Raw genomic sequence first — 19,249 nt, forward strand, 5'->3', positions numbered from 1 at the left:
TTAAGTCCTGAAGGATCTCCACTGAGGGTGAATTCTGAATCTAAAAGAAGAGATAACAGAGTCCCATACATTTCAAAATATGACACGTAATTATAAAAAATGGTAATGCCAGAAGTATATCTTGAAAGAATGGTTTAAGTGGACAAAACTCTCTCTTTACCTATTCTAGAATGTCACACCCTTCTCATACCTCTTGTAGGACTCTCCCTATCTCCTCATCTGTAATGTCTCCAACAGATGCCTTGAAACTGCTCTGCCCTGAGATGTAGCTGACCAGATCCTCTGACAGAAAATTAGGACCAGGTCCACCATGCACAATGGACACCGCAATCATCTTCCCTGCTAAATAATACTCATCCTCTCTGATAGCTGTCCAAGATAATGCAGAATAAAGAAATATTAAATCAGTTTCCACATTTGAAAACACTGCAAGGTTGAAATATGGGTTCTTTTAAAACATTATACACAAAACAGAACCTGTTGAATTGTAGACCAGGTCCATCAAATATGGGCCGTTTGTTCAGCTCTTTCATGAGAAGGGAGAGGAATTCTCTCTTGGGGCCACCTGTATCGAGACCTTCCTCAAACCTCCCTTCATCGTCAGAGAATTTCACCAGGATGTCTTTCTTTTCTGAGAATGTTGCCCTTTTGAATCCTCTGACTGCTCCATCCCAGATGTTCGAGCGACAGATGTTAAATCTGCTGACAGCTCGATGGTCAATCTCTATGGCCAGGTTTGCAGTTATCTCAGAAAGTGATTGCTGGTCCACCCTGTCATCAGATACATTATGACCATGTTAAATGGTACACCATAGCACACATTTTTGATCAGGAAAAATAACAACCACAGTTGAAGTAAGGGTAACTTTTCTCTTACTTTGTATCCTCTGGAATGTCATGACTGCACTCAACACTGTCTGAGTCATCCTTATCCTCTATCACAATAGGCGCATACAGCTGAGTATATTTGCTGAGAAATTGACATACACAAGTTTACATTGTTGATGTTTTCATATAAAACATACTTGAATTGTAGAAAGGAAAGTATAATACCTATAGCACGCAGTTTCCAGCACACCTCCTGATGTTCCTGGGCCCTCTTGTGAGTCAGAAAATAAGACCTGAATCACAAACCATAACAGGGACAGGTAAGTTGAAGTATTTTAAATCATGGCTATCAGAGGGCTGATTTAGAAAGAAAAGACTATTCTAATGTACACAAACGTGGATCTCTGGGTCAGTGTGACACATTATTTCATGTAGTTTAAGACATTAATTGAGTGACAATATTTTCAGACAAGGCTAAATGTGAACAATAGACAATGTTTAAGAGCCACAATTACCGGAGCTGCTGAATCAGTGCCTGACTCTCCATCTGCAGGTTCCCATATCTGGAAGTAAAAAACAATATATCAGTGTGACACTTCAAATTTGACAGAACTAGAGCTTAACACATTTGAACATAAATATTGAATTATATTATTCTGACTGATAGTGTATGTGATTTGCGAGAGGGGCAATGATCCTTCTTACATTATCACTTTCAGTGAAAAACATACAAATTATTATGGTGTGATTTTGCAGCGATCTGCACTAAATAAAGTTGTTTTCTTAAGTTTGTAAAATATGTGTAGGCCAGGACGCTGCAACAATTACCGCAATTTAAAAATGCTATTTTGGGAGATGTTTCATCGTAAAAATATGCCGTCTATGTGAAATCTAGAAACATTTTCACTTCCAGATAGAATTTACAATATAAGCGATCTAAGATACAACAAATGTAGTACTCACTAATGTATCAGCTGCATTGAATTCTGCAGAAGTTGGACTCATGATGATCACCTCTGAATCCGATGAGTTGGATTCAGAGCTGGTTTCCTGAGCTGTGAAATACAAGAACAGGTATAAGAGGATTTTAGACTACTCAGAACAACAGAGTGCTTTCCTTGACAAACAAATACATTAAAAAAGCTCTTCTTGGTTGGCAATTCATTTCACAATTACTTACAAGATGTAAAGAAATCTTCAGCTGTACAAATGTACAGTGTGATACGTTGGTAGGCCTTCCCCACTACCTCTTTGTACTTGTTTAGAGTGAAGGGTACTTCTGTTCCTGGTATATTGGTTATCTTTGTACCATCAGGGTAGAGCAGTACGTAGGGACCGCCATGTACATTTCTGTCGAAGGTCTTCATTTTTTGCTCAGCAGCTCTCTGCAATTCGTCCGCATCCGACTCTGGTCGTATCAAAAGGGGAAGTACTGTTCCTCTTACAGTCTTCAGTACACCATCTTTCAGCCTCATAAGGCCTACTGAAATCTACAGAGAAACAATGAAATAGGCGAATGTTCAACTAGTTCAGTGACACTATAAATACATGACAGAATGGACTGTCGGCAAATTATTAGTATATCTCAGCAAAAAAAATGTACCTTCACAACCTTCAGGTTGTCTTTTGATGGTGTTTTTTTTTTCTTAAAACCTGCTCGTCTCTCCTCCTCTTTTACACTCCGGAATGTCCGAAATAACTCCAGTGTGTTTTTTCCTGTAGCCTCTGCTTGAAATAAGAGTCCAATCAATCGTCAATGACAAAGAACAGAGAGACATACAGTGTTCTCACCCATACTCATAATATAGTGTACATTGCCTAAGCCTAATTCAAAAAATAAAAATTACCTCCACTTGTGCCTGTTTTATCAACATCACACAGGAATTTGATGTCCTTGCCACATGAACAGCAAAAGGCTGATTTAGAAGCCTGCTGCTGCTGTCCACAAAAAGAACAATACATTATGACCTGCAACAAAACAAATAAAGTATCATTAGGTTGCTTTGCGCTTCAATTGCATGAACATCTATCTATCTATATATCTATAAATCAAGACATGTGTGTGTGTGTGTGTGTGTGTGTGTGTGTGTGTGTGTGTGTGTGTGTGTGTGTGTGTGTGTGTGTGTGTGTGTGTGTGTGTGTGTCTGTGGCTCGCATATCTCTCTGACTGTTTGTCAGATCGACCTAAGCTTTCGGATATGGCTTGCGGATTGCACGATGATGTGCATCCTTCATTTCGAATTTTTTGGGATTAATTTTCCCTAAACCTTTATTTTTTGACGAATCTACGCGCTCCGATCGGGTACGCGAGCAGCAATTATGGGAGCCAAACAATCGGTCCGCTTAGTACGGGCACAAGCTCTGAACGGCCATGCCCCGAACGGGCACTGCACTAGTTTTTAAATAACACTAACACATTTGGAAAGACTAATCAGTACTACTTTCAACACTGGCTTAATACAAGGAATATCCCAACATGGATTGCAAGTGTGTCTTATAATCACGACATTCCCCACTGACAAGGGCAAGACAAGCCTCAGGCAGTTAAACACGCAAGAATACTGTGTGTGTGTGTGTGTGTGTGTGTGTGTGTGTGTGTGTGTGTGTGTGTGTGTGTGTGTGTGTGTGTGTAGTCTAGATTTAAAACGGTTCAAGCTGCACGGATAAATCGAGCAGAATCAAACAGTTTTCACAGACAAGCAAACAACTTGAAAATAGCTTTCTGCAGTTTTGATCAAAGCTATGTTCTACTAACATTATACACTACACACATAATCTGCTCCCACACACAAAATAACGTCATTTAAAGTCATAAATACGGCAGCGACAGATATTATCTACATCCTGTGTAACTTTAACATCATAAACTTACCGATGAGATGTTTCCTGGAGATCCCCCAGCCTTCTTCTTCTCTCGCATAAAAAACAGCATGTGCATCAGCAATAATAGTCCCCGGTAATTCACTTCCGTTGTGGCTTTTTTATTTGCATCGCAGCGTTTTTATTTGCGCGGCGTTTCTGTTTCTTTTTATTTGCAGCGTTTTTTTTTATTTGCAGCGTTCTTTTATTTGCAGCACCCTGGCCTCTCAGGGCCACCGTAAACATGCTTATTGTAAAGGGAAACTTCTGTGTAGCAATGCAGTGGGATTCAGGAAGGAGACACGGTAGAGCAGGAGCTTCGATGTCAAACACTGGAGGTTTATTTGGAGTTACGGCCGGAGGATTCACATCACAAGTCACAGCAGTCACTGTCTGACTGCACGGGTGATGTTGCCACGTCAATTCTGGAGTGCCTCTCTCTCGTTAGCCCATTTAACTGGTTTCACAGAGAGTAATCAACATATTTTGATAAGATAGTTTAAGTTGGGCACACTGAGTCACTTGCGTCCGTCACTTATGGCCTCGAAGATGTCATACCTTGGAGTCCACAAACAACAAAGAAGGAAGTGTCCCAGTGCACCCACAACAACAGACCATCTGTGACCTGGGGCCTGTACTACGAAGCTGGTTCAACCTAACCTGGATATGTTTGAGTTAGCCGGTTGGCTTAATCCAAAACATACGCGCTCTCGCTAAACTGTACTACGACGCTGGTTATCAAGTGGATCGCTCAAGCCAGCCGTGTCCTATCTAGTTAGGTGCGCGTTCACATGAAAGCGGTGGTATTTGGAGCATTCGACCAATCACAAACATGGAGAAGCGTACTGACAGCGCAGCGTCATACTTCCTGAATGAAAAGTGAACTTTAATACTAGTCAAAAATGAAGAAGTTAAACTTTAAACATCCATGACTTAAACACTTTATCCAGGATAAAAGCCACATAGCTGCACCTGCAAGGTGAATGCTCTGGAAAAAGAAAAAAGTGTTTGAATCAACATCAACATCAACATCAACAGGTTTATGATATCACTGCCCCGTCTAAAACACGATCTGACTTCAATTACATTTGTCTCGAGTGTTTCGTCAACTTAATGTGTTGCTTAAAATAATACTTCTGCATACAGTCTGTGACACTGTGAGTGTTGCACGGCCAGATACGGCTCAGCTGACTCAGATAAGGAGAGATATGATACACTATGAAGTGATATGCCGCGGACTGTACTTAATGTTACTCTGATCCGGTTACTTATGTTGTGGCAGATATTTAAGTAAGCTTTATTAACGCTAATGTTATAATAGTCAGTTTTCTCTGAAGATGGGAGGTGATATTCTATTAATGTTCACGTTCACACAGTCGGTGATTTTTGCCGGCCGTCTTTCCTGCGACGGCAGTTTTTCTGTATTTCCTTTCTCCTGTAATATGACTTGATCGCTTTAAACTCCGCACACTGAGCTCTGATTGGTCAGCAGGCGGTGCTTTCACTGAATTGAGCTCTTAGCCTGCAACCTAACCTGTTCCCGACCAGGTTAGCTGCTTAGCATATATTACCATGGAGATCTAGCCTGCTAAAAAGAGAACCAGCTTCGTAGGACCGGAAAGCCGGAGTTTCCCCTGAATTTAGCCGGCTAAGCGAAAATCCTGCTTCGCAGTATACCCCCCTAGTGTTGACCGGTCACAGAATGGGAACAATAACATTATGGCTGAAGCAGCCTATGTCCTTAAAGGAGATAAACAGACGTCAGGGTTGGTCATGTACGTCATATCTAGGAGTCTAGGACAATTATTTCCCTAACACTTATTGTAGTTGTAACTGCACTGCCTGTAGCACCATCCTTGATGGAGCATATGTGTGGGCTGGACCTGTATTTTACAGGAAAGGAGTGAGCAGAGGGTCGAGTTGTCCATTCTTGTTCTGTTTTCTGTGACTATCTTCCTCACCCATGGATGTATAATAAGACACCCTCTCAGACTTTCAGTTGCCGCGCTACTAAAGAGACGCACTACCATGGAAACCAAACAATGGTGTAGCTGTATTAAAGTCCGAGTGGAAACAGTCCTGAGTAAATCTGATTTTGTCAGAAATCGGGAGAAATGCGGGAGAAATATGATCCCGGGAGGAAACCGGGAGAGGGCAATGAAATCGGGTGTCTCCCGCGAAAATCAGGAGGGTTGGCAAGTATGCATACAACGCAGAACACAGCTGCAAATAATGAAATGAAAAACAAACAAACCTTGAAAACAAATACAACAAAAAAACGCTGCATTTACAGAACTGATGCAAACTAAATACAACACACAAACCACGAAAACCAACGCAACAGAAAAACGCTGCAAATACAAAAACGATATGCAAAGTCAAAAACACATACAAATCCCATAACACATACAAACCCAAAAACACACAGTGCTCAAGGCCTCTAGGGGGCGCGTTACGTGGAACAGATTGATCTCTGACCAGACATAGAGAGAACGAACGAGAGTGATGGAAATTGAAGCCGGAGGAAACAAAGTTGATTGAAGTGGACAAAGTAGATATATAAGAAGGTACGGTTTGTTTGTTTTTTTATACAAAGAGCGTCATATTTACGCAGCTAGCGTTAGCGTGCCTACAGTAACTACTACACCAGCTGAGGAGAGGAGAGCTTCATGTGAAGAGAAGATAAAGTGAGGGAAGAACATTGTTAAAAGAGATGACAAATCGAGTACAGGTAAATAACACGGGCCATAGTGAGTACCGCGGAACATTTTGAAGAGAGAGACACTCTTAGCAGTTTGTTTATATGTATGTATTTGTGTATAGATTTTGCAACTATACAGAGCTTTAGCAATACTATATGTAACTATGGTCGGTAGAAGTGATAAAATGTGAAGAGGGACAAAGTAATGACAGGAGAGTAGTTTGCATTATGTTACAGGCTTGGCCTGTCACTTTAAGAGTAGCAGCCGCAAGGGGTTGTGGGTTTTGGAGTCTCTGTGTGTGTGAAATGTGATGGCCAAGGCGAAGTGCGAGAGAGAGAGACGAAAGTATAGAGAAAGTGGTAAGAAAATGAATAGTATCTATCTGTATGTATGCAATACAGTGTCAATATAGCTTGAAGAACGTGAATAAACGGAGGTTCTTCCCACGGTACCCGAACGCCTCGTTTTCATCCTTTTTCCCCTCGAAATGTCTGGGCAGCTGGTTACCGGCTGACAACGAGCCAAGTCAGAAACCACCGGTGTGTATTCGAAACTACGGTTTCGGTGCCGAGATACCGTTAGTAATAAAAGGTAACAATTAGACATGCTCAAGAACAAATATAGAGAAGACATTCAAGGAGAGACAGAACACAGATTCAACGGAAACATGATGTATCTTTCTATTTATTTAGCTAACCACTATTTAGACTATGTGTTTTTGATTGACTTGATTACATGGATTTACTACATCAATGTATGTCTTTTCAGGCTGCCATGTTTTGTCCTTTCTGTGGCCAACATCTGGGGACAGTTCAAGTGTTCTGTGGCTCCTGTGGCAAAAATGTACCGTTTTTGGCAGAATTTGAACACAACAGTAAGTTCACTTTTTTTTTGATTGTATCTGTTTCAAATGCAAGAAATAAGGATTCAACACACTACTCTGTTTAGAATACTAATTGGCAGATGCATACACTAGTTATCAGCATGAAGGACAACGTTTTTCATTGTCTGTTTATGTGAAATATGTAGAAGCCATCATTAAATTGTAGACCAATGCATGATTAAATACACAAAACAGCTTATATTATACATTAATAATTGTGTATTAGTTCTATCTTTATAGAGAAAAGTATACATTTAGAATCAGATTTTGAGACAAGTGAGCGGCTGGGAAAGTCACATCGCCATTGGGCACAAACAGTTTGACATTTGAAGAAATCTCAAATCTGTCCCGTAGATGTCTTCACGGCTGGACTGCTAGCACACATGTGAAGTTTGATCACTTTTTGAACATTTTCATAGGAGTTATAGCGACATCGTCTTTTATGGCGAGGGATGCGTTTCCATGGAAACGGCATATGATGAAGCCCAATAATTGACATAGAGCTGTTTAGGGCTGGACCGTTAACCATTATCTGAAGTGTGGTGCTGTTTTGACCCTTTTCATAGGCGTTACGACAACATCGTGTTTTATGGCGAGGGATATGGTGAGATCTCAGATTTGGCGTAAAGCTGTTGAGGCATGGACCGGTGATATACAAGCAAAGTTTGGGGGACGATCGGACCGTGTCCATTGGAGTTACAGCGACATCGTGTTTTATGGCGAGGGATGCGTTTCCATTGAAACGACATATGATGACACCCATTAATTGACGTACAGTTGAGGGCAGGACCATTAACCATTATCTGAAGTCTGCTGCTCTGAGCATGTCAGCTGGAGTTATGACATCATCGTGTTCCATGGTGTTTATATTTGAGCTGACAACGATGGTCATCAAATAAATGTGGCAAAGGCTAACATTTGTTGAACAACACATTTGTAAGGTTTGTTAATTGACCAAAAAATATGAACAGTTGGAAGATTGAAAATGGGATTATTATTAGGATTATTTGTATGTCATTGAAAAGTAGAATCATTTAGAAAGATGTGAACATTGACGTTTCTATTTTAGAAAAGCTGACACTATAGTACATCGCTGGTTTTAAAAGTGATTTATAAGAGTCATGTTTAAAGATGTGCAATACTTAAAACGTTTATAAAGATCCTCTGAGTGTGTGTCATTAGTTAGCTGATAACATGTTAGGGATAAATACCTTGACATATTGACTACAAGAGCTTGAATCAAACAAGCAACCTTATTTTGAAAGATTAACTGACATAGCAACAGTCGCACGTGGTATATAAGTGGTGTGGCTGAGTACTTTAAAGGGTTCATGAATCTAAGAGGGGACTTGAATGTGAAATAAGAACAAGGAAATAAAAGTCTAAATGCATGAAAAGAATATTTGAACTGAAAACTTTAGAACTAAAAACATACGTCACCAATAATGTCTAAAATATGTGGAACATGTTGAAGTCAGTATGAAGTCTCCATCAGATGGAAAATAATAGGCTCCAGTGACCACGTCATTAGTCAGCTGCTCTAATTATGTCAATTGGAGTTATGACATCATCGTGTTCCATGACACAGGTGTTTATTTGAGCTAATGACGTGTCCAGAGATCAAAGGTTTCCATGGTGATTAGTGAGAGGAAAGCATCTGAAGTGTACTTTTTGTGTACTTTCGGGTTAAAGGTCCCATGTCATGGCCATTTCTACTGATCATAATTCCATTGTTGAGGATTACTAAAATAGATTTATACTGTGCAATTTTCCAAACTCACATTGGTTTCTCATACAATATCTCTGTAAAGTATGTGTATTCACCGGTATTCACTCTCTGTCCTAAACGGCTTGTTCAAGCTCCTGCCCCCCCTCCCTGTGAGCCCATTGTGCTCTGATTGGTCGAGAAGCTGACAGGCTCGTTGCTGCTCGCACACACACAGACACACACTGCTGCGGGCTGCTGCAGGAGCAGACAGGTTTGGCGAAACAGCTAGAACAAGCAAAACTCATCCTGAGCACACACAGACACTCACAGCCGAAGTAAAAACAATAAGTGTGGCTTGATATTGAGTAAGAAAAAGGTTTATAACGCTGTGAGCATGGGTCTGCGGAGAGCATTTATCCGCAACGTAGACAACGTAGTAGTCCGAAAAACGTTTACCCATTTAAACGTGGTAGATACCTTGTTTGTTTTAAACATCATAAATACACAAACAACAATGAATACTTACAGGTTGTGTACCCGAATCTCCCGCTGGTCCAAATAAAGTAGGAACAGCATCGTTCTTCAGTGCCCTACGCTGTACATATCCGGCATGAATTGCTGAAAGGTTTGGGAAGCTTTGTTTCGTGAAAGGCTGGCAGAGGGTGCGGCCATAGCTCTGGGCGTGGCTACTGGGTATCCCTACGTAGCGATACCCAGGAAGAAAATTAGAAATCTCCAACGAGGCGTTTTGGGGAGGTATTTTCTGTGTTAGAGTTTTACTCGCTACAGGGTGTACTTTCATGGTTTTTGACTCTGCGGACTGTTTACATGCATAAAAACCTTCATAACACACAAGGGGACGGGTAACAACCGGAAAAGCATGACATGGGACCTTTAATAATGTGGCCTTTTTGGCAGATTAACTAAAGGTCTGCGGCTGCTGTGGTGGGAAAAGGTAAGGCTGAATTTACAATGGAGTTTAATGGAGACATGTTGAACGTTTTTTTTTGAGACAGAGCTTATTGACTTATCACGAGGTTTGTCAAAGCGGACAGGCGTCGTCACAACAATAGCTGGGGATTGTGGGTAGTGTAGTCTCTTTGGCGCTCCACATTTCAGAGAAAACAAGTTGTTTCTCAGAATTGAAGGGGAAAAACACAAAAGCATCGTACACAATTTAAACCTATCAATGTCGTTTAATTAACAAAGGTAATCTGGTGTTTTTTAGTTGATGAGTAAGGCAAGGCAAGGCAAGTTTATTTATATAGCACCTTTCAACACAAGGCAAGTAGTGCAGATATCACTGTCAAATCAATCGACAGTAAGGAGAATACTTACTTCCGGGTGTACAATGGGAATGGATGCTCACATTGCATTTAAGAGCTAGTTAGTGAGCTCAGTGAGTTCGTTCATTGGCACAAATCACACCTCATACAGGCTGGGCAGAGAGCCTCTGCCCGGCTGCCGCGTGACAGGACGGCTGCAAATAACCACGGGTGTGTTGGGCGTCTCGCTCATTGCTCTTCCGCAAGATGCCCCCACCTAACCGGATCAGAGCGATTATTTGGCGGCAGCATCGGCCAAATTAATAGCTTGGTCTACGGTGTGGCTGCCGCTGCTTGCCGTGTAATGTCCCTGGGGGAACACGCCACATGGCACTTTCCAAAAAGACTGTGATGATCTCCTGGAAGCCCCCGTGTCTACGGAAGATCACTTTCGATCGATTTCCTTGGTCACGTGATGTGGATGAGGAGGTGTCGCAGCTTGGTGTATGCTGCTTCTTTATGAGGTGTGATTTGTGCCAATGAACGAACTCACTGAGCTCACTAACGTGTCGATCGTCGCCTACCATGCCGTGAACTATGCCGCGAGAGAAGTAACGTGACACTCTCGTCGCCACCCCTCTCGTCTGAGAAGCTACGTGATGTCTGCGTCTGAAGTTACTTTACTTTGGTAGTTATCACCTAATAACCCAGTAATGTTACAGCTACGCAGTTGCTGTTCAAGCGAGACTCTATTTCAATATACTTTTGGTATTAAAATAATGTTACACCCCTTGTATGCCCTGAACGCAAAAACAACCACAGAAAAGAATATATATTTGTAATAATCAAAATGATAATAAAGGCTGAAAAAACAGGAGAAGCCTGTCTTTCCTTGGTCTCCAGCAGAAAACGCCATTGTGTATCACCAAGTTTTCATAGTTTTTTGTGTAAAATAGATCGCTGCAGTGAACACGACTTTATGTATTTGTTTATGGTTTATTTGATATGGAGGGATGCATATAGAAGTTCAGAGAAGAGGCAACCCCTATATATTGTTTATTTTATTTCATTTTGGCACCATGGCAGAGGCAAATATAGAGTTAATGTGCGGAGATTATAATGTCCCGTTTACTAAAATATGTATTGTTTTATGCAACCCGATATCACGGCAAGACGTGAACATGTGACGATTTACCATGCTGGGAGACGTGATGATTTCATCCCTTCAAACGTGACAGTTACACAGTATTGTTAACCCATGTTAACCATTGGAGAAATAACCGGAAATGCCAAGCAAATGCTACCCCGACAGTCGGTTGTTATTGTCAATATTAATATAATAATTATTTATTTTTTAATAGTCACACTCGATTACGCCAATTTTCTTGTTGCCCCAGCTGGTCGACACCTGTTTTAGCAGAAACAAAGGCTACATTAATGTAGTAAATTGATATCAATCCATGCGTGTAGATCTGGTGTGGATGTGGAATTAACGGACGTGACGTTGTGCGATTGAGTTGCCAGGCAACAGCTTCGGTTCATGTTAATTTACAAACTCTTCAACGACAACCGTAGTTATATTTAAAAACATGTTGGAAGGCCTCACGAAATACTTTAATGCAAATTAAAATGTAAATGTGAAGGAATGTGTGTATAACAAAATACATCGGTGATAAATGAAACCGGAAACTGACGTAGGCAAGATCCTCAGCTCGATGATTGGATAGTTTAGCCGTTTTTAGTTTTTGCATGCTGGGATTTGGGGTTTATGTGATGTGAAATCTGAAAACGTTTTTTAAAAACAAAATAAAACTTTATTCCGAGTGTGCTTGCTTTTCTCTTTGAAAGTCATCACATAACAGCATTGTAATACATGGTTCGGCTGCATTAAGTATTACATATCTGCCGTAGTTCTCTATGTATAGAGCCCTGCTGAGAAGACATCTAGACAAACAGGAAGAACTGCCGCCAAAACTGAAAACGTGACGAGGTTCATAAATATATAAGCAATTAAACAACATCTTACATTTATTTTCACACAATACGTCTCCTTGCAGTATCAACACTAATTCGGCTGACTTTTATATTTGATCCAATTGGTAGATAGGCTGTATTTATACCATAACGGTGCAGAGCTGATAGAAAGGGACACCTGGTGGGTAAAGCACGTTATTGTGTAGCCTTATAGTCTCCAGTCACACAGGGCCTGCCACTAACTTAGCATTGGACTGAGAAACTGTTTTGTTGACAGTCAATGTGCACATCAGGCTACAATATAGAAAGAAAAGTGGCTCATAATAGTGGCACTGACACAAGAAAAGTGGATCATATCACTCCGGTTCTGAGATCATTATACTGGCTTCCAGTCTGCCAAAGAATTGATTTTAAAATACTACTGTTAGTTTTTAAATCACTATGGCTTAGGACCGAGGTATATAGACGACCTCCTCCATCACTATGAAGCATCCAGGAGTCTCAGGTCTTTTGGGTCGGGTCTGCTCTCTGTTCCGAGAATAACCACTAAACATGGAAAAGCAGCTTTTAGTTATTCTTCCAACAATTTGGAACAAACTGCCTAAATCATGCACGTCCGCCGAAAACACTTCCTATTTTTAAAACTAAAAACGCACCTATTTGCCACTGCTTTTAATTGAGCTGCCCATACTCACACTACAATATGCCTTTTTAGTCATGTATGCTGTACCTGCTGTGTTTATTTATTTATTTAATTTCATTACCTTTGCTTATTATGCCTTTTTAATAATGTATTTGTTCTTAAATGTCTTTTAATCTGTAGAGCACTTTGAATCGCCACATGCTGAAAAGTGCTATATAAATAAAATTGCCTTGCCTTGCCATAATGTTCGCTCACTTAAATTCTGCTTCGTCATTCTATACCATACGGTGGGTTCTGAATAAATCAGTGATTTTAGCACATTTCGCTGCCTTTTTGTTGCAGGATGGGGGTCCATCCTTCCACAATAATTAACCTTGCCGTCAGTTTCAGTCGGTCCAGTCCACACTAATGTAAACAGCAGCGCGCTGGTCTCGTGAGAAACGGAGAGTGGAACAACCAATCACATCTTCAATATTCTCCTGAAATTGAAAGGTGCCCATTCGCTAGTCTGACAGGTGCGTGGTTCTCACTGCGCATCATACCGGTGCAACTTCACAAATATATGCCGCATTAGTATGGAAAGCCTAAAGTGCCACTATTCGCCCGTTTAAAACGCGCGTTTTTCGCGCGTTCTTGACTCATAAAAAACCCGTCAAAAACGCGCGTTTTTTAATATGATAATTAATTTTTTCCTTCTAATTTGTTATTCTTTTCAAAATAACACACTGTTATTTACTCACCAATAACACAATTATCCTTGCTTTTATTTATTGGTTTAATTCCATAATCTCTGGCTTTTTTGGTGTCCGTCAGGAACTGAATTTCAAAATAAAAATAACCGGAAACAGACGTAGGCTATAAGGGACATTTCGAGCATCATTGCGATTGTCAACATTTATGAGTTTAGGATGGCTGAAGACACTACACTACCCATAATCCCCAGCTATCGTTTAGGACTACAGTTCCCGTAAGGTTACGCCGAGCGTCAAACAGCTGTGTGAAATGGAACGAAACCACGCCAGACTATCCAAAACTGGAATCGAACACCCCTCCAGAACTACAGTACACATGCTGGCTATTGTGTTTCGCAAAATGTTCTATGGGACGTCTCTACTGAACGTTTTCGTTTTCCCCACAATTAGAAGTTGCCATTATTAAACACATTGGTGTTATCAAATGTAAAACATATAATTAATAAATGGGTGAAAATCACTTGTGTCCATAATGCGCAGCATTATATTAATGCCGTATACCCACATGACAGCTCATTGCTACTTTGTAATTCTACTCCACTACAATTCAGAGGTGAACCTGGTATTTTTACTCCACTGCATTTATTTGAGTTACTTTGCAGATTCTGATTAATTATGTGAAATATAAACAACCCTTAAATCAGACTTTAGTTACTTACACCTGAGTAAAATTCAGGTAAGGTGATTGTCAAGTGCCAACAATCAGGAGAGATATTTGATAGTTGGTGCTTGAGAAGACTAAACATGTATCTGCAATTGACATGAATGGAAACAATTAATAAAGTATATTCATTACTCGTTATTCTCTACTAATAGTTAATTAAAGACTGTATATTATGGCTATTTTGCACATCCCTTTCAAGATTTTCAAAGGTTTATTGACATATCATACACAACTACGGTGTAGTTATGCAATGAATGAAAAACTTGGGTCACAGGTTCCTCAACAGTGCATTACAAGACATCTATCAATATGTGTGTACCTCCACCATTAAACTGTCATATTCTGCACATTTCTTATTCTATCTACATACATAAGAGTATAATTAATGTGTATAATATCAGTTAAAATAAGTGCTTCAACATAGTTAACATTGCAGGAAAGCAATATATTAGACGTTAATTACTTTGTCAGGCTTATTATTTAATATGTAATGTTTAAATAAAGGTTAATCCGTTTTTTTGGTTTGCACCTCCTCCTATTAATATCTGTGTACATCCTGCACTACTTTTATTGTAGAGATCACTTATAGTATCTTCTTGATTTTTTATATTCTATATTTCTATATTTATACTTTCCCCCCTATATATATGTATGTACTCTTAATATTTTTTTAATCAAATATAACACATAAAAACAATAATTCAATAACGTGCTTTAACCACTAGGAGGTGCACACAAGGTGCACACAGCCATAATAACTTTGTATTATTAGTGTGTATGTACAACATCTGAAGATGTATAGTTTTATGCATGCTTTCACATCATTTTACAGCATATTGCTATACTATTTCAGACTCAGTATTTACATTCTTACATTCAAAGAAAATCAGTAATATCTTTGAAAACTACAGTCCTTTTCTATCAGCTGTGCACCGTTATGGTGTAAATATAACCTATCTATGAATTAGATCAAATGTAAAAGTCAGCCGAATTAGTGTTGATACTGCAAGGAGACGTATTGTGTGAAGAGAAATTGAAGATGTTGTTTAATTGTTGATATATTTATGATCCACATCAAGTATTCAGTTTCGGCGCCATTTCTTCCAGTTTTTCCAAAGGTCTTCTCATCAGGGCGCTATAAATAAAGAACTACGGCAGATCTGTAATATGTAATGCAGCCGAACCGTGTATTACAATGCCGTTATGTGATGACTTTCAAAGAGAAAAGCAAGAGCACTCGGAATTAAGTATTATTTTATACTTTTAAAATGTTTTCCGGATTTCATATAATATAAACACCAAATCCCAGCATGCATTGTGGCTAACACATCCAATCAGCGAGCTTAAAACCATAACTGAGGATCTTGGGTAATCGCTCGAAATGCCTACGTCTGTTTCCGGTTATATTTATTTTGAAATTCAGTTCCTGACGGACGCCAAAAAAGCCCGAGATTATGGAATTAAACCAATAAATAAAAGCAAGGATAATTGTGTGTTATTGGTGAGTAAATAACAGTGTGTTATTTTGAAAAGAATAACAAATTAGAAGGAAAAAAAGATTTAAAAAATACAGATTTCAGTATCCTGAGGCTCTGAGCCACATTTATTTTCCTCACAGATGGCAACAAAAGTCCGAAATTATACGATTTAAAATAAAAGCAATAACTGTGGCTTGATATTGAGTAAGAACATGTTTTTATGAACCACACAGCTTCCGGTCTTCCACGACCCGACCGGAGAAAAAGACGTGCTGCAGCCTGCAGGCACGAAACACATTACCAGTAGAAATACATTGCTTTTAAAATCGTGCTGTGCAACACGAAAATAAGGGGCAAAGCGTGTTGGTGAACACGAATCAATAGATCAAAAATCGTGTTGGTGAACACGAAATGCCGTGAGACTGGGTTGTTACTTCACCTGAGCTGAGGTTATCTGAGACTCTCCGTCTGACAGGAGATAGTTCTCCCTCCACCTTGTTGTTGAAAAAGCTCCTTATATCCGTTAGCTTGGCTAGCTAGCACCAAATGCTAACCACAACGATCTCCGGTAGATACCCGGTGCGCGAGCTCTCTCTCTCACTCGCTCGCGCAGGCACACAAAATGGCTCGTGACACACGTACGCACGCACGCACACACACACACACACACACACACACACACACACACACACACACACACACACACACACACACACACACACACACACACACACACACACACACACACACACACACACACACACAGAGAGAGCAGAGCTTGAATCAAACACAGAGACCCAGAAGTAAGCTACTTGTATTCACGAGGCTATGCTATTATGTGCAGAATCCCTCTCGCTTTAAAGCAAACAGATATTGTTCTAAACTGTATTAAAGTACAGGTATTATCTTGAACTGTATTGAAGTGAACATGTATTATTTGGGACTGTTTTAAAGTAATCCTATATATATAAACCTTCTTACATACACTTTCCCAGACACCCTGACACACACACACACACACACACACACACACACACACACACACACACACACACACACACACACACACACACACACACACACACACACACACACACACACACACACACACACACACACACACACACACACACACACACACACACACACACACACACACACACACACACACACACACACACACACACACACACACACACACACACTTCCTCTTACCAAACACACACACATGTCCTTTTCAAGGTTCTTTTTGGGGCCAATATAATCTCAAATACTATTATATCTGTGTACAATGTTTGATTGTTTGAGAAAGAATCGTTTGTGGGAAACCGTCCCAGGGAAATTAATAGATTGTGTGAAACCTTCCCTGGGAAATTAAAGGAGTAGTTTAGTTTAGTCAATTTATTGAACATGTCAGAAACAAAAAAATATAACAATAATATATATATATATATATATATTCTCTTTTTTTCTTTTTTTCACTCAGATTAATAATTATCACAAAGTACCAAACAAAATAATAATAACAAACAAAAAAATAAAATAAAAAATAAAAATAATTTTCAGATAGTCTCTGTTCATGTTCAACAGGGGCAAGAAGAAGCTTAAAAAAACTGTTCTGGTCCTACCCCCTCTAACATATATTTTTCTTATAAAACATTAGGTCATCGTCATCAGCGACATGTTTGTCTTGTTAATCTTTTTTTTTTTTTACAAAACAATCAGAAAGAAATTACTTTTTACAATTACAAGAGTAGAATCCAGTGGAAGATAAGCAGTGACTCTCCACCCCAAAATGTCCATATACAGTATACTGTTGTTTATTCATGCACGATGCCCCCTGTTGCTGACTGGCTGGTCCCGATACCTGTATCGCACGGCAGTGGAGTGGGGAGCCCGGAGTGCTCTGTTACAGGGCACTCTGTATTTTCGTATTGTGTCTATTTACCATTAAAATCAGATTATTGTTATAACTTTTATGCTGGTGTTTTGAACTCCTTTTCTTATTAATCTGACCAGGCTCATCTAACGGATGGCGCGGAGCAGAGCTGGGCTTTAAGCCACCACAACTGTGTCTGCTCCTACAGCTTTCAGGTGGTTTTGATTGAGTGTCCACACGTGGACGTTTAAGGACTAAAAAACGATAAATGTTTCACAAATAATGTGGCGCTCTAGCTAACAGGAAGTCACTCAAGTGTCACAAAGTAATGTAGCCTATGGGTAGGTCAACAATTGAATGGGTGCTCCTGCCATTGGCCTAATCATATCACCTGTGTTGGCTTTATGTTTTTGGTCAAAAATGTGTTTGTTTCACATTTGCATTGATGTAATCAATATTTTTTCTAATTTAATTTAATAAAAATAATAATAATAATTTTCGGGAAAAAAAACAAAACACATATTTCTTGGGGGTGCTTAGGGGGTGCTTTGGCAATCCTAGGGGGTGCTCCCCCCTGGCGCCGCCCCTGGTTGGAATAAAGAATTATTTCAAATAAGAAAATATAAGATAAAGGATAAGCATGGGCGGCGCCAGGATTGTTTTGCTGCAGTAGCTTAGCAGTTGCTATATGACAGCACGGCGTTGCTAGTTAATTTTCAAAATAAACAAACAATAGGCCTACCAGTGGGCCAAGCACGAGCCTGTTCATATTGTAGCGTTCACCGCTATTCAAGATCACTCAAGCCTTCAATGTCGAAAACATTCTCTTTATTTACAGAACCAATCAATAGTGTAACACTCATGACTTTCACGTAACACACACCGGAAAACGCACACACATACACACCTGGAAGGGGCGGTCTCTCCCTAACTCCCACCAACAACATTGCCTAATAACGCACTTTTCCTCCTCTCTGGCCTCATTCTGTGACTCTCCTCCTCCTCCTCCTCCTCCTCCTCCTCCTCCTCCTCCTCCTCCTCCTCCTCCTCCTCCTCCTCCTCCTCCTCCTCATTCTCAGTTCTCTTCTCCTCATTCACAATTCCCCGTGTTAGATCTTACTGTCAGCACGCCTCGAACAATGCGCCATGTCGGAAAATATAACACATTCTTGATTCATTTAAAATGACCATTTGTAACTGAGAGGAGTGACTGCTCATTTCTGCCGAGATGCTCAAAGGGTGAGACGCTGTGTCTGAGAATCACTGACTAGCAGAATTTGTATATTCTGGAGTGGAGCTCTGCAGAGAGCAGGGTGGAGGAAATGAGGGCAGTGGATCTTCACATGCGGAGAGGAGCAGCGCTTCCACTGCAGCTCGTGGTAGCAGCTAGCTGGTCCTGCTGCTGCGGGTGCAGCAGGTCAGTTGGCGGGGGCACCTGTTCTTCGTGGTCCCAATCCTCCCGGTTTTCATAGTGAACATCGGGATCCTTATGGATAGCAGGGTTGTCCGGCTGGACCGGCTCCGTTTGTAAGGGTTTAGCCAGCATGCTGATGTTTTTGTTATTGTTCCTGTTCTCATTGTTGTTTCTCTCATTTCAGTCTCAGCTTTCCTGCC

At 40.3% G+C, this 19,249-nt stretch overlaps 1 protein-coding gene across 1 annotated transcript; it reads right to left on the minus strand.

Annotated features, from left to right (window-relative positions):
* Positions 1-265: 265 nt before the first annotated feature.
* On the minus strand, positions 266-2,768 carry LOC117459901 (uncharacterized). Its single transcript, XM_034101074.1, has 9 exons — positions 2,676-2,768; positions 2,432-2,553; positions 2,009-2,318; positions 1,792-1,883; positions 1,344-1,391; positions 1,054-1,121; positions 878-970; positions 478-771; positions 266-369 (listed from the first exon to the last, which is right to left on the minus strand). Exons 3-9 carry the CDS (start codon positions 2,301-2,303, stop codon positions 354-356), a joined length of 906 nt encoding a protein of 301 aa, XP_033956965.1. The 5' UTR covers positions 2,304-2,318; positions 2,432-2,553; positions 2,676-2,768; the 3' UTR covers positions 266-353.
* Between the last annotated feature and the right edge of the window lie 16,481 nt (positions 2,769-19,249).

This window comes from Pseudochaenichthys georgianus, chromosome 15, assembly GCF_902827115.2.
Source record: "Pseudochaenichthys georgianus chromosome 15, fPseGeo1.2, whole genome shotgun sequence".
NCBI lineage: Eukaryota > Metazoa > Chordata > Actinopteri > Perciformes > Channichthyidae > Pseudochaenichthys > Pseudochaenichthys georgianus.